General features: G+C 33.8%; 1 protein-coding gene across 2 annotated transcripts in view; it reads right to left on the bottom strand.

The window, feature by feature from the left end:
- CACNA2D1 (calcium voltage-gated channel auxiliary subunit alpha2delta 1) overlaps positions 1-15,529 on the bottom strand; it is a 368,301-nt gene that overhangs the window by 89,479 nt on the left and 263,293 nt on the right. For both annotated transcript variants that reach the window (XM_039723786.1, XM_039723787.1), the window contains exons 8-10: positions 10,165-10,234; positions 8,838-8,888; positions 7,565-7,664 (exon numbers count right to left, since the gene is read on the bottom strand). In XM_039723786.1, coding sequence (XP_039579720.1) covers positions 7,565-7,664; positions 8,838-8,888; positions 10,165-10,234 — 221 coding nt within the window. The remainder of the gene's footprint in view (positions 1-7,564; positions 7,665-8,837; positions 8,889-10,164; positions 10,235-15,529) is intronic.

The following is a 15,529-nucleotide window of genomic DNA, read 5'->3' as shown; positions in this document are numbered from 1 at the left end:
CTGGATCTGTCAGCTATATTGTACAGTAATAAATGTACAGTTTCCAGCAACATTCCTGCTCCTGACATCCTAATGCAGAATTTGAGCTTCTAATTTCCACTCCCTTTGGCTGTTCATGCACTCAAGCACACTATTCCCTAGAGTTAACACTTTGTGACAGATACAAAATGAAACAGATCTTGTTTTTAAATTTGTACTATTCCTTTTCCAAATCTTTCCATGTCTTTTTTACTATCTTATATCCATTTTCCTTCTACAGCAAGCTAAAGTTACAGCTAATACTGTAAAATGCAATTCATGTTTGCACAGGACTTAGTATGGAATATTTAAGAGAAGAACCCTTAAACAGAGTAATGGATGGATTTAGTTGGTTTGGAGATGAAAAAGTTGTGTTAAACAGAGGTGCTGGTCCTAGAGGTCTCTAATAGTGAAACACATATATGTGCTCACGTGAATGTTTTGCATTTGTTTGTGTTATCTGTGTGCATGACCTGATTTACACACACACACACACATATATATATATGTGTGTGTGTGTGCCTATGTAGACATATATATGTGTTATGTATGTATGTGTATATACATATGCTCCATGTATATTGGGCCAGTTGGGAAGACATTTGGTAGGACACATGGCACAGAGCTGCAGCAGCCTCAGCTCTCTTGGGGTATTGAATCTGGCATAATATGCTTTCCCCTATCAGGTAAAATAGCAGGTGTATAAACAAATAAATTCCAGAGTTCAGATGGCTTGGTTATTAATTTGTAATTCTAAAAGAAAAATAAAGCTTCTAAAGATTTGCCAATTTTATTTGTAGCTATGTAAGGCTCAGTTTAAATAAGAAATTAAGAGAAAAATGTTGAAACATATTCTTTCTTTCTAAATCCTGTAGCGATATATCAGGTATGTCCAGATGGTCTTTGAATAAAAACACGAGTAGCTTCTGTGTGGGATCTGTCTGGCTGTAGTGTTACAAAGGCTTAGTAGCTTGTGCACAGTTCAGAGGTGAACTTGGCTTCTGGAGATGGTCCTTGTCTGAGCTGTAATTCTCATAGAGAAAAGAATTGACATGATTTTTATGTTATATTTGTTTTTAAACACTTACATTATTATTTAAGCCAGATATTCCAGAAGAAATGCAAGCAAGTACCACAAGGAATATTATCACTGGGATGGAAAAGTAACACTTAATTTTCACCTCTCTGTCAAAGACTAGTCTGTATTTGTCTGCTTTATGTAAGTATTCACCATTTGGTCTTACTACACAGATAATATTGTAGGGCTTGTTAAGAAATTTTTACTTACACTAAGGATAAGGGAAAGCTTAACTACTGAACGTTTGTTTTTTTTTTTGCTAGACAGACATGGAAAAACTGTTAAGTAGACTGAGAAAAGAAAAAAGGAATTGGTATGTATTCCTTGTTTGGAATAACAAAAGCTTTGCAATATTTACTGTTTTGAATATTTGTATCACACAAGGGTCATGAAGTATTTTCCAGCCCATTAATAACTAAGGTGGATAACGAACAACTACTTGGGACAAACATTTAAGTTGTCAGGACAAAAAAAAGAGAAAAAATCCCTACCAAACAATCAACCAAAATCTTGACATATTCCTGATTTCAGGCTAAAAGGGCCAATGAGACACTCCAATCTGACCTCTTGCATACTGTCTCGCCACCCACCTATCACTGGTCATTAAAATTCCCTTATCTACTTCTGCAATAAACCATAACAAATACATTTAGTGGTAGACGTTTGCTTAAAGTGCATCTTCCAGAAAGGCATTAAATATTGATATGAAAAAAACAAGAATCTTTCCTTGGAGTTTTAAAGGCATTTTAACTCGTTATATGCCATTCAAATTTATTTGGCTTCAACTTGTGCTTCTTGCAGTGTTTTTACCTACAGGTTTGAGAACCTATGGATACAAGTTTCCCCAGCAACAGCACTCCTCATCTGGGATGACATCAGCCATTAGATTATTTATTTCTGTACCCTAGAACAACCAAAAAAAAGCTCAAATTCTGTGAGTTTGAGAGCGTGCCTCAAACTCAGCTTCTCAGATGATGCACTCAGGTATGTGAGAAGATGCTTTCTAGAGCCAAGCAATCACCTGTAAAACACTTTCAGTCCTCAGTGGAGACACCTACAATATTTTTCACAATATCTGAGCCAATCATTTTTGTGTTAAATTACTGATATATTCCACATATATGTAACAGTATTCAGCCACAACAAAGGAATCATACAGTAAAAATCCAAGTTCAAACACTAATAATTTGCCTTCCAGGAGAGGAAGTGAACCATCAATCCATACATTATTTAGACAAAAAGTTGTCTCTACCCATGTCACTGAAGCTGTACAAGCATTTCTAGTTCCTCATGTTGGATGAAGACTGCAAGAAGCTCGAGTCCTAGTGATCCCTCACTTTTTCTTTTTCTTGACAAAAAACTGTGTAATTTGCTTTCCTGAGGATCAGGGCCCCACTAAACAGAATCTAATTTGAAAAAAGTCAGATAATATAATATTCCCCCTACCCTAATCTTCCTCTCAACTCCAGCCCTCTCAGCATTCTCCCTGGAAGACTTCTAACAGATTTTCACTGACTCCTTTCTTGACTTTCCTTTTAGAGAGAAGGTAAAAAGAAACATAAGTCTACAAGCAGATAAATATTCCATGACACTGTTTATACTACTGTAATTCCTGCTGCTAAAAAGAAAGCTTTTTCCAACTTCTTAATAATCCCTTGGTTTCCATAATTTCCAAATTTTTTAAAATTTTATTTGCAGAATACTCGCCTTCATTACATTTGCTAAACCTGTCCTCCAGATATATTTCCCCTACATTTATTTCTATGGATACATAACCTTTCTCTACCTGTAATTATTAGCAAGGTAGAAATTGAATACTGGATTTTGATCATAACTTCTTTAAGATTTTTTTTCACCCTGCACCTGCAGTGCTTATTAAATATACCTGTGTGAAAAAACCACATTAAATTCACTTTCTCCTTGAATATGGAAGATGCAAGATAATGACCTACCATTAAGGAATGCTAATGATTTTCCATTAAGGAACATTGCTACTAAGATGTGTTTATCTGCAGCTATCATTGCTCCCCTTTTCTTGAAAATGAACCATTCAATTGAAGAGAAACTGAAAGGTCAGTTAGATAGATTGCTGTTAAGAGAATCAAGAAGCTCAACTCTCAGACTTAAACTTGCCTTTCTATCACTTTTCACTGACTAGGAAAAAACACCAAACCATATCCCCTGCAAAAAAAAGGAATTAGATGTATTTGTTTACTGCCTCACACAGCTATGATGCTGCAGCTATTGTGATTCATTACCTGAAACGCTTCAGGATTAAATTACTAAGACTGATTCTTATGCAGACATACTTATTGTAGCGGGAGCCTGATTCTCTATCTAGTTTTTTATTTGTTAAATGATGAAAAAGATGGCAGGCATCTTCATATTTTCTCCTTAGCATTGTACATTAAGGAAAATGAGAAATTAAGAACCAAAGTACATGGCAGAACCCTTCATACAAGAGTTTTTTCCTCATTTCTTCTAGATCCACCAATAGAAATACTTCAGTTCCACTGATACCATGGTCATGTTTATTTTCTCCCTCAAGTAGTGATGTTTGCAAAAACTAAGCACCACTGAACTTTTCTGGGTCAAAATTCAAAAAACACAGTAAAAACCCCTTTCATACCACTTGAGTATGCAATTTAATTTCAGGTCCAGTAAAAACATTACATTGAAATAATAAAGGAAACAATGTTTAAGTTATTTTTGAATTAAATTCTTCAAGTTTTTGCCAACTGAAGTACACTTTTACAAAGCTAAAATTTCTAGCAAAGATAGTATAAGAATGACATGCTACCTGGATCTAGAATCTAGCATCCTCCTCCCTCCATTAGGACTTCAGGCTAAGGTTTTCACCCATCGCATGTTATTTAATTTTTATAATAAACTTAAGAAAGTAGTTCCCAGAAGGAAGGAACACCTCCCTGTGTTTAAGATAACATAGGTGGAATATTAGCTGCAGAATACAGGATAGATCATGTAGCAGAAGTAGAAAGCAGCCCTTGGATGTATTGCCAAAACTTCTAAAAAACTTTATTTTCCCTCTGTTAGCATATTAAAATATTTTAATTAGGAAGGCATAAAGATTTTACCAGTTTAGGAGTAAGAGACACAAAGTAAACAGGTTTGCAAGCACTGAACTGTGGAATTCCATGAAAAACTGCTATTAAAAATCAGTGGGAAAAGAGGTGCATCATCCACAGATTTATTTTTCATCCCAAACAATAATTTCATAGGCTGGGTGCGCAGTTTTTGCTTTGAAATCAACTCATGTAGAAATCACCATCCCTCTGAGTTTACTCAATGTGCAGAACTGCACAAGAGCAGGAGATGAGCTTTCAATTTTCCCAGAATATGATTCTGTTCTATCTCATATGCTCTTGACATTTAATTTCCAGTTCCTAAGCAGTAAATACTAGTTTGGATTTTTACAAAGGCTAAGTGAATTTAAAAAGTACAGCAGCTCCTGACCTTTAACACATCTGTTGCTGTAACAGAGATTTCTCCTTTGTGTGGTTTTTCTGCACCTCTGCAGATTTGAAATACATTTCTCCTGAACACTACCCACAATCACAAACAAATTACACTCTCTGTGTCAACATCTGAAACCAAGCTACTAAATCACGACGTGCTGGGATGGAATTGCTGCCCCTATCATCTACTGCTCGCTGCTATCAAAGCCTCTAACCGGATTAGTGGGAAAACAGCTGTATTACTCATACATTTAAGCCCTTGCAAACAGCAGGTTTTCTCCCTGCAACAAAGCACAGCACTTCAGATAAGAAACATGCAAATCCCAAAAGAAACCATGATATATTAACCCCTGGATATCTTTTTACAACTTAACTGCTCATTGAACCTTTCTTTCCCTGGAAATAAATGCAGGAACTATGCTTATTCTGTAAAGCTTATTCAGTAAAGCTATAGCACATCTACTTTTAAGCTTTTTTTTTTCCCTAGGATTTCCTCATATAAAAGGCACAGTTCATTAAATCATCCTGTCACTTTTAAGAAGTGATTGACATAAGCTTAAATCCATGTCTTTCAGTTGTGGGCATGAATCATCGTGCATATGGGCTTCGTGGGACAACATCTTGGCAGAGGTTAGCAATGAAAAAGCTCTCTAGTTAACTCAAAACCCCAGACCAAAGACTCCATGGTTATTAAAGCTAACAAGCCATAAAACAACTGTCACATTTTAGGCCAAAAAGATCCATGAGGGAAAGAAAAATTGTGGATAACTTCTAGTTAGTGTTAGTGTTCATGTATCCATATGCTAATGCTGTATTATCTTAACATTTTCACCTAGCTTTTTGGACTTTTTGATTAGCCTATCACATCTAATATTGGGATGCTTCAGGAGAAAATGTTCTTAAGCAAAAAATGTGCAATATATTGAATAAATTTTCAGAAAATATTGAATAAATCTGCATTTATTTCATCCAGAAAAAAATATTTAATTTGGTTTTTTGCCTGTTGAGTTTACTAAGAAAGCACTGGAGTTGGACTTTAGATAAACCTATTCCATTATGGAATATTTTGTGAATCAAGATGATAGAATCGTAGAATTGTTTATGTTGAAAACTACTTGAAAGATTATCTAGTCCAAGTGTTAAACTGATTCTGCCAAATCTTTAAGAAATCTTTAAAAAAAATCTTGAAAGACCAAACTTTTGTATTCACTTCATTCACGTATAGAATGCCTTATAGTAGTACATCCATTTGTTTCCTATCTATAGCTTATTATTTCCTGTCTATTAAAGAAATAAAATATACATATTTTTTAACTCTTCCACCACAATCCCATTCATAAATCATCTGAATACATGACAACATAGATTATACCAAAGTAATTACAATGCTGAAAAGTTTTAATAAAGTTTTAATTTTAAATTTTAAGGGAACAACATCAAATAGCACTTTATGAAAGATTTAGAGATACCATGCTCTATTATGCACATTTCTGTGGTTGTTGCCCTCCACTGATGATGAAAACAATATGACCAAAATGTCCTCTTTGGTTCTGCAATCAAATTTCTGGTGTGAACTTCTAAAGTTCATTCAAACAAAAAAAAATGGTCCTTATATATTGTAAGTAACAAACCCCTGGGAAAATATGCTGTAGAAAATATTGAGGGTTTCTGGTCCTTTTGTGACACAAATCCCAACCTTGAGGCCTCATTAGAATAATAGTGACCCTTAGCTAATAAAAGACTCATAGCCTACGGGAGGCTTAGCATTAAGCTACACTATTTCTGGTGATCTTGGAGCAAATGTAACAAAAGAGTTTGGAAATATGTGTAAATCAAGAGGTTGTAGGGGTCCAGATTTTCCAGCAGTGAAAGCTATCATAGCTCTGCTGAACACAGAAATCAATTTCAATCAGTTTAGATTGCAAGTTTTTTTTTTTATTTATGTATTTTTAATTGGTTAAACTAAGAAGATTTCAGCTCCCCAATAACATTACAGAGAAGCTTATTTCCTTTAATAACAATATTAAAAAAAAATCAGGGTTTTTGTTGGGTTTTTTTCACTACAATTTACACCAAGGAAGATGGTCTTATCCACTATCCAAAACTTTAACAAACGAAATACTATTGAGAATAAACACTTATCTACTCCGTGCAGAAAGTTTGAGCTAGAGTGTCTGAAAACATGAAGCAATAATTAGTTTTAAAAAATATTTATTTCAGTTAAATTTCAGGTCTTTCTCCCTCAGGCTGGCTACAACAGGAATCTTCAAGTTGAAAATTATCTCCAAAATCATTCCAGTTACTCATCATTGAGGCTCTCTCTTGTTTTTAAGAATATGCCAGTGTCCTCATCTTAAACCCATAGAATCACAACTCTACAGCTGAACAACTTAATAATAATAATTAAAAAAAATAAAAATAAAGCTTTTCCCAAGACAAGAACATGATAGCCAAGGTATTCTCCTGAAAAAGGAAAATTTTCCATACCTTCCTGATAGATTATTCCCTCTATTTTATTATTTATTATGAGAAAAAATTGTTTTGCCACTTATCAAGTGGCAAAGAACTGTAGAACTTCTCAAAAACATTTCTTGGTCAGGTCAGATATATGGCTCCACATGTACTGTCATTATGCATCAAACAACATGAGCAATCCAAATATCTTCTATGTAGAAAATCTGGGAACCAGCAATTATTTCAAGAGAATTTGCATACACCAATCTAATGGAAGGGGTTTTATACAGACAGTAGGCTAATATTGGAAAGGAAAATCTGGCTATGCAGGAGTTTATTTAAATTACTTTTGCCCTTCACTCAAATGAATATGGAATATCAAATCTAGGACATACATTTTATTTCATAAGAACACAAATACAATATATTTTAAGACTCTTTGCAGCTCAACATTCAAGTATCTCGTATCTGGTATTAAAAATAGTTTGCTTTTGGCTTTGCTGGCAATGCAAATTCCGTGGAAAGAACAGATACTCACTGAAACTACATTCACAAAGTCATCGTCAGACAAGGTCTCCAACATCTCAATGACCGACGTACGGATCAGCTTCAATGTCAACCCACTGACACTCCCACTCCTAAAAAAATTCACAGTAGAAAGGTTGAATTGAGCAAATATTATGTAAAACATAAAGAGAAAATACAGAGCACCCACTTTAACATTAAAATATTCCATTTATTCCTGAATTCTCCAACTCATCATTAGTGTTATTAAACTATTTATAATTATTAAAGTCCAAAACTGGCACACAAAGTCCCAGTCCTTTGCCTTAGATGACATCATAATGCAACATCCTTTACTCATTTCCTTTTCAAGAAATCTGAGTATAACACCTTCAACCAATGCATTATCTAAACATTTTATACTCCTACACTCAAATTTACAGCTCTGGATTTCCAGAAACACAAATGACAGCTTCTTTGATTCAAGGCAAAACCTAAGCTGAAGTGAAGAAATAACAAATGTTGATAAAACTCACTGCTGATATGAAAGCACTTCACCATGTGTAAAAGCATTAAATGCAAATTCTATGCCTGAGAACCTTTTCAGCATAAAGCAATCTGACACATCAGGTTCAATGCTCCCTTCAGTCCCTCAACATTGCCTACACCACAGAAGCCTTGCCGAGGCAGAGAGCAAGCTTTTATTCGTTTCTTTGCTTGCTTTCTAGCAATTTTTTATACTAACATAATGTGGCAATTTTAAAATCTGTATTGTAAAACACACAAAGTCCGCACACATACTTATCTTTCATGTGAATTAAATCATTGTCACATCTACCATAATGCTTCTAGTCATTTGTTATTAGGTTTGTGCTTTACAACAAAACTTGGCATGCACATGAGACATATTCACTTGATTGCTGCATTAATCAATAAGTTGAAAACAAACAAAAAAAAATATGAAGTGATATAAATAAACATTTCCTTGCGTCCAGTTTAAAAAAACTTTCATGTTTTGTTTGGGCTTTTTGGAACTATTTTCTATTACGTATTTATTTTGCTCATACCAAGATTTTTGAAGCTTGCATACAAGACCCCTTAACTGCCTCTCTATTTTTCAGCATACAGAGATTTGTTCAATGTACCAAAGTACTTTTACCCCACTAATGTCAATATTCAGACATTAAACACTTACGCATCCACTAAAATAAGCATATCTTTAGGAGATGCTGCTCCTTGGATATACCTGCAATGTACCAAAGTACTTTTACCCCACTAATGTCAATATTCAGACATTAAACACTTACGCATCCACTAAAATAAGCATGTCTTTAGGAGATGCTGCTCCCTGGATATACCTGAAATAAATAAATAAATTATATGAATTACACAAATTTGCATAAACATTTTTTTCTGTGTGATGGAAGACACTCTGTAATCTCTAAACTCAAAGTAACTGAACCAATGAAGTCCTCCTGTTGTAGCTAGTACAAAACCCATATGTTGTTTTTTAACCCATGTGTGTGTTATTTCCTCTCTTGCTCTGTCTCCTAGGTAAATCTAAGTCCAAACCACATTACCGTAGTTTGGACGTAGGATATACTAATCAAAATTCACTGTTTTCACACAACTGAAAAACAGGACAGCTACTTCATAGCTACAGATCTTGATGACATTAATTTAATGACTCAGCCCACTTTAGGCAGAAATACTTAAGTCTTTTGAAAAAAATATGTCCAATTATATCCAAGTATCAACCACTTTAGGCAGAAATACTTAAGTCTTTTGAAAAAAAATATGTCCAACTATGTCCAAGTATCATTGTGTTTTATGTCTTGAGAGGGTTACATAAAAAAAATCATGAGAAGTAATCCCACCACTCTCCCATCTTTTACACATCTAGTGATTTTATTGCTGGTCTAAACCACTGAGGCATATTTTGAAATATTTGCAAAAGTCTGGAAGAATGGTTCAGTCTAACACTCAGGATTAAAATTGATTTTGGCACAAAATCAGAGTTTTTAACTGTCTTAAACCTATTTGATAGTTATCCTCCTTTGAAAAGTCTATGTAATCCAATAGTACAAAAACTATATTGATATTGCATTACAAGGAGTGTAATTTGAAATTTTTTTACATTTTGAAAAACTAACAAGTTTTAAAAAGAAAATAGTATCTAAAAGTAAGTACCATTAAAACATACAGAAAAAAAGACTTTACAGTAATATCACTTAGAAAGTAAGTGATGCAAATACATATACATACATATACATACATACATATATATATAAAAACTAAAACTTTAAAAAGAAAGCTTACCATGGTCTTCTACGTACATCATACAGATCTATTTTGTTAACCTATTTGATAGCTATCCTCCTTTGAAAAGTCTATGTAATCCAATAGTACAAAAACTATATTGATATTGCATTACAAGGAGTGTAATTTGAAATTTTTTTACATTTTGAAAAACTAACAAGTTTTAAAAAGAAAATAGTATCTAAAAGTAAGTACCATTAAAACATACAGAAAAAAAGACTTTACAGTAATATCTAGAAAGTGATGCAAATACATATACATACATATACATACATATATATATATATAAACTAAACCTTTAAAAAGAAAGCTTACCATGGTCTTCTACGTACATCATACAGATCTATTTTGTTAGGAGTTCGACTTTTATCTACCCATGGGGAAGCTAAAAAGAAAAAAAAAGTATGGAACGATGTAAAACTTTATCTCAAGTATTTTAATTACAACAATGTAATGGATCAGTATTGCAGACTTTGCACTATATAAACATTTCACTTTATCTCAAGTATTTTAATTACAACAATGTAATGGATCAGTATTGCAGACTTTACACTTTATAAATATAAACATTTTATATGGATAAAAAATTTCTGTATTAAATCCTTATCTATATTACACATAATTCAATGCAATAAAACAAGTATGTGTGTATACATATGTTATAAGTATATTTGTATGTAAATGTATATGTATATGTATATGTATATGTATCTGTATATGTATATGTATATGTATATGTATGGCCAAGTGTGTAGAAGAAACAGGTACTGACTATAACTGACCACTGATTCCAATGGAACCAAAACTTCAACCAAAACACTTCAGATAATGAAACAACTTTTCTAACAAGAACTTAATTTTAAAAAAATGTTAATTATTGCTGTATATAGTAATGGTATCTCAATTATGAGCCTAAATAACTGCTCACTGATTCAAGAGCTTTACCTAAAAATGAATATTAGAAAAGTAGCATGAAAGTAGCATATCTCAATTATGAGCCTAAATAACTGCTCACTGATTCAAGAGCTTTACCTAAAAATGCATATTAGACAAGTAGCATGAAAGTAGCACATTCTCTAAAAAAAAAAAAAAGAAATGTAAATATTTATGTCTCTGTAAAGAAAATGCTAAGAATGATGACCTTTTCCAAGAGTTTATTCTAGATTTTACCATAATTTTCATCAAGGGTGGGAATTATTTCCTTTACTGAAAAATAAAATGGCCCTTTCAAAACCATGTGACAGCTTAGTGAACACAAATAAAAATGTGAAAAGCTACAGGGAATGAGATAATGTTCCACAATTTGTTCTCTCACTGTGTGCCAAAAGCCTTGGGGGTACTATTTCTTGACATCAATCATGTTTCTGTCTAGGAAATAAAGAAAGATATAGGCAGCTCCAGGATTCTTCCTGAAAAATCATATACCTAAGACAAAATGGAAGATTTATATCTTCACCCATGAATATAAAAGAAGCCATCAGCTTTGAGCAGCTGCCTATTTTCAATTTTACAAAATGAACCCTTTCCTAAGAGACCAAACCATGATCTGGCCTATCACTTCCTAGAATCTGTATTTAGTAGTACACATTTAGCAGCCACAGAGAACACTGTGCACTGTTGCACACCAGAAGAACCTCAAAATCTATACCAGTATTGTCTATGATTTCAGACTAGAACACCTGACAGGTCCTTTGGGACCTGACAAAATAAAAGTATTTGAAATTTTCAGAAAGGAGAGAATCTAATTTTTTGAGATGGATTTGTTAAAATTCTAGCTTATGTATCATTACTTAGACATGCACAGGTTAAATTCACCAGTATTTTATGAGCCTACAAGGTTAGCACATGTTCAATGATGGATTTTTTTGTCTCTGTCCAGGCTATCTTTTCCATAGGAATTCCATCTGAAAATCCGTCTTTCAGACATGTTCCCTGAGACTTGCAAAATTTTTATGGAACGTGTCTATTTCAGTTTTTATTATAAGTGGTTTAGGTAAAATAGCAGAAATAAACCAAGATACTGACCAAGGCTGTCATATCTTTGACAAAACTTCCAGTCATTTCAGTGACATCCAGTAAAAAGACTATGCCCTACCAAATACATCCCTCTCAATTGACACATATCTTGGACAGCCCTCACAAACAGAGAATTATTTCAATTTATGATCTGGATTTGTTTCAAAACAACAGAGAAAATTCAATTTACACTGGTAATGTTACTTTATTTCATATGAAAGATAAGTTCAACTCCTTAAGTTCATTCTGTAAAGCAAAAGGATGGTGTTTCAAAGAGAATTTGAAGGCAGGAGATGAAGAAGGGCCCTTCTAACATCATCTTCATATACTACTGTAACAGTGAATGCTGACAGAGGTAATCATTTAAAACTGAACAAATGTTCTACAGGCAGAATGAACAGAATGGCCCTTTAGCTAACATAAATTATCTGCTGAAAACCATCATTTAGCTGGAATTCATCTGATATCACAATCTTCACATTTTACTTTAAACTACAGGGTAATTTTTCTAAGTGCTAAACTAACATTTACAGAAACATGGGTTAAGATTTCATTTTAGTTGTGCAACAGAAGACCATGAGAAATAATTCAGATACTTTTCTCTGCACAACTTGAGAGCTACAAATACATGTTAATGTAACACCACCTGAGAGGTAAGCACATCACATCCTTAAGGCCAACACCAGTTCTCTCAACAAAGCCCTTCAGAACCAGGGCCTCTAGACCAAACAGCATGTTTGCAAGACCTTAAAATCTTTCAGATACATGAAGAGGCAAAATTTACGAATTTACGCCAACTTGAACAGCTAATAGCAAAATCTGAAATGCCTGAAACTTTTCCTAGTTTTTCTAAAAGCAACAAACAATTGTATAATAACACTTGAGGGGTTTTTAACTGGAATAAAAATTCCAACACAGTTAAAAATTCCTTTTCTTTAGTTTGTTTTTTTTAACTACGGAGAGGATGCTCAAAACTTTTGGTTGAGATAGTAAAATGAAGGATGTGAGGACAATTTTTCCAAACTGATCTACAGCAGAATTCCTTTGGTTAAACCTTGAGCTGCTAAGCCTTGGACTCAGTTCTACCACAGCTTTTCAGTAATGGCCTGGATTGCAGTGAGGCCCAAACTGTCTTTTTTTGGCTACATCTATATTGACAGGTTATAAAGGATAATGGAAAGGAAGCCGTTCACGAGAACTAGGTAAAATCTCTAATAACAGTACAATTACACACAAAATAAACTGAGCAGAAGCCACTCAGCACACTACTTACAGCCTGTCTGTGGAGATATGAGATTATGAATGAGACTGTGAATGGTAACACAGTTTTTGTTTTGGGTAGATGGACACAGTGGTGAACAAAACAACTAAATTCTACTTTTTGCTCATTAGCATGGTTCTTTCAGTGCACACAGTCCTGGAATGACTATCAGCAGCTTCAGGGAGATCTGGAGAAGGTCTTTAAAAACATTCTTTTATTACCATGCTGTTAAATCACTTTCCCGTGCCGTGTGTCAGTAAGTTTTGTTTTCCTAATAAAAATATTATTTTCTTTCCACAAAAATATAACAAGCTTCTACATGCTTAAGTTTTAATGACTGCACAATTTATCACAGGATATTAATGGCTGCTGGATCATACACTAATTAAGATATATAATGTACAATGAGCAAACCCGTTTTTATTGATCTTTCTGATGGTTTCTACAACAATTTACATAATCTAGTAGAAAGTCTCTGCAAGGCTCTGGCTCTGCACAAGATAAATAAGGAATCAGCCCTTAGTATCTGAAATTTCATTCATACCAAAGTGCTGAATTCCCTCTCCAACCTCAAGAATTAGCATGACTAAATTACCCATTCCTCCTAGTCTCTATCTGGAATAACACATGTAATTTTAGATGGCTTTGAATGGCCTGAAATGTGTTCACTGGTTTTAGTAACAATTTGAGTATTTATGGATATTGTTGAAATTGTTTTTAATAGGAAACTGAAATTTGCTTACTATATTTGATCTCCAGTGATCAATTTTAACTTATCCTGATTTAATATTTTTAAAACAACTTTTTTAAAAGATGATAACTATTTTCTATGCAAAAATAAGTAAGTATGCATTAATAATTATACAGGAAATAATCAGAAGCGATGAAGAGCAATGAAAGAGACGTGTTGCTTTTTTGGTCCATATACAGAATACACTATAAAGCCATTTGGGGAAACTGACTTGTATCTGACTGACAAAAGCAATTATTTGGTTTAAAATAAAAGCAAAATGAAAACTACAAAAATATTATTGCACTTTTCCTTCAAAAACTTAAATTGATCAAGGATTTTGAGATTTACAGTTTTGTTTATATAGCCTATTGTTTAATACATTTTTATAAGGTGGTTTGGAACCTGGTTAAACAGTATCTTCAAGACATCAGCCTCACCATAATTCATTGTTGCATATGAGCATCTTTGAACTATGTCAGCACTGCACAGTTCTCTGGTGCATACATTAGGCTTTACTCATGTTCCCTCTTGATGATTTGCCTGTTTGGCATGTGGATAGATTTGATACTTTATAAATTATTCATTGGGTTTGATATCCCTCCCATTTCTGTTTGTATTATTGAGATACAGGACTGGAAATAATTTAAGGAAGAGTAACCCATGTTTTTCTGTTATTTCTACACATTTAGAGTAGAAATCCTCAGATTTGTTGATTACAAGCAGAACCAATTAAAGCACTATAAAGACTATAACAGGGTAGAGCCTAAATGAAAGTATTTGTTAGGAAAGGCAGACCTTGGCTGCAACATCCCATTCTGAATTCATGAGATGATTCCAGAGGCATCATCTCATGAGGGAAAACTCTCCTGAAAGTTCTGCCCTGTTCTACTGGTTAGATATGCATGTGCAAGGAACAGAGAGGCAGAGATTAATTATTAATAGCTTTACATCCCTTTACATTATTAACACATTTGAGAAAAGAGGCTAAAAGATGATGTTAAGATAGGTAACAAATACCAATTATCAAATTCCAGACTGCATAATTTTATTTTGACACAAACTCCAAATTTTATCTTGTGATGTCTCAAATTAACATTCATGTGGATATTCAGAACAATGAAAGCCACAGACTATTCAATTCCTTGAGCCAGATTCAGCAGCCTTCCTCAGATGGAGCAAAGGTATAAGTTACAGCATATACTTTGCTGATATTTCATAATTCTTTTAGTGAACTTATGTGAAAAACCTGATTTCAGATATGTGATAGCCCAGACTATTTGAGAAATGCGATACTCCTCAATTTTCTACTCAGAAAGAAGTCAGATGAATTTCAGTGTAGCAGCAGCACTTTTGTAGAATTCCTTAGCTGGTTTTCAGTAAAAAGTGAGACATGGTAAACAAAATTAAGAAACAGCCATAACTTTAAAAGTCCCTAACATTAATAATGATAAAATGTTTTCAACTGCTATAATTAGTATTCAGGATAACTGTACCATAATGTTGCCTTGGATTAATTCTGGTTAGTACCATCCTCCCAAGAGAGAGGTTGTTACTGACCAGCTCTGTGCTACCACACCAGATGTTCAGTCAGGACTGAATGCAGCCGTTCCCTGGAGATTTTCTTTTCTTAGTGACTGAACTTCCCAAGACCCTAAAATGCGTTCAGGTAA

The sequence above is a fragment of the Passer montanus genome, unplaced genomic scaffold (genome assembly GCF_014805655.1).
Source record: "Passer montanus isolate IOZ18808 unplaced genomic scaffold, ASM1480565v1 scaffold50, whole genome shotgun sequence".
NCBI classification, from domain to species: Eukaryota; Metazoa; Chordata; class Aves; order Passeriformes; family Passeridae; genus Passer; species Passer montanus.
The sequence above is the reverse complement of the archived record's forward strand: the minus strand, read 5'-3'. Positions and strand labels throughout refer to the sequence as shown.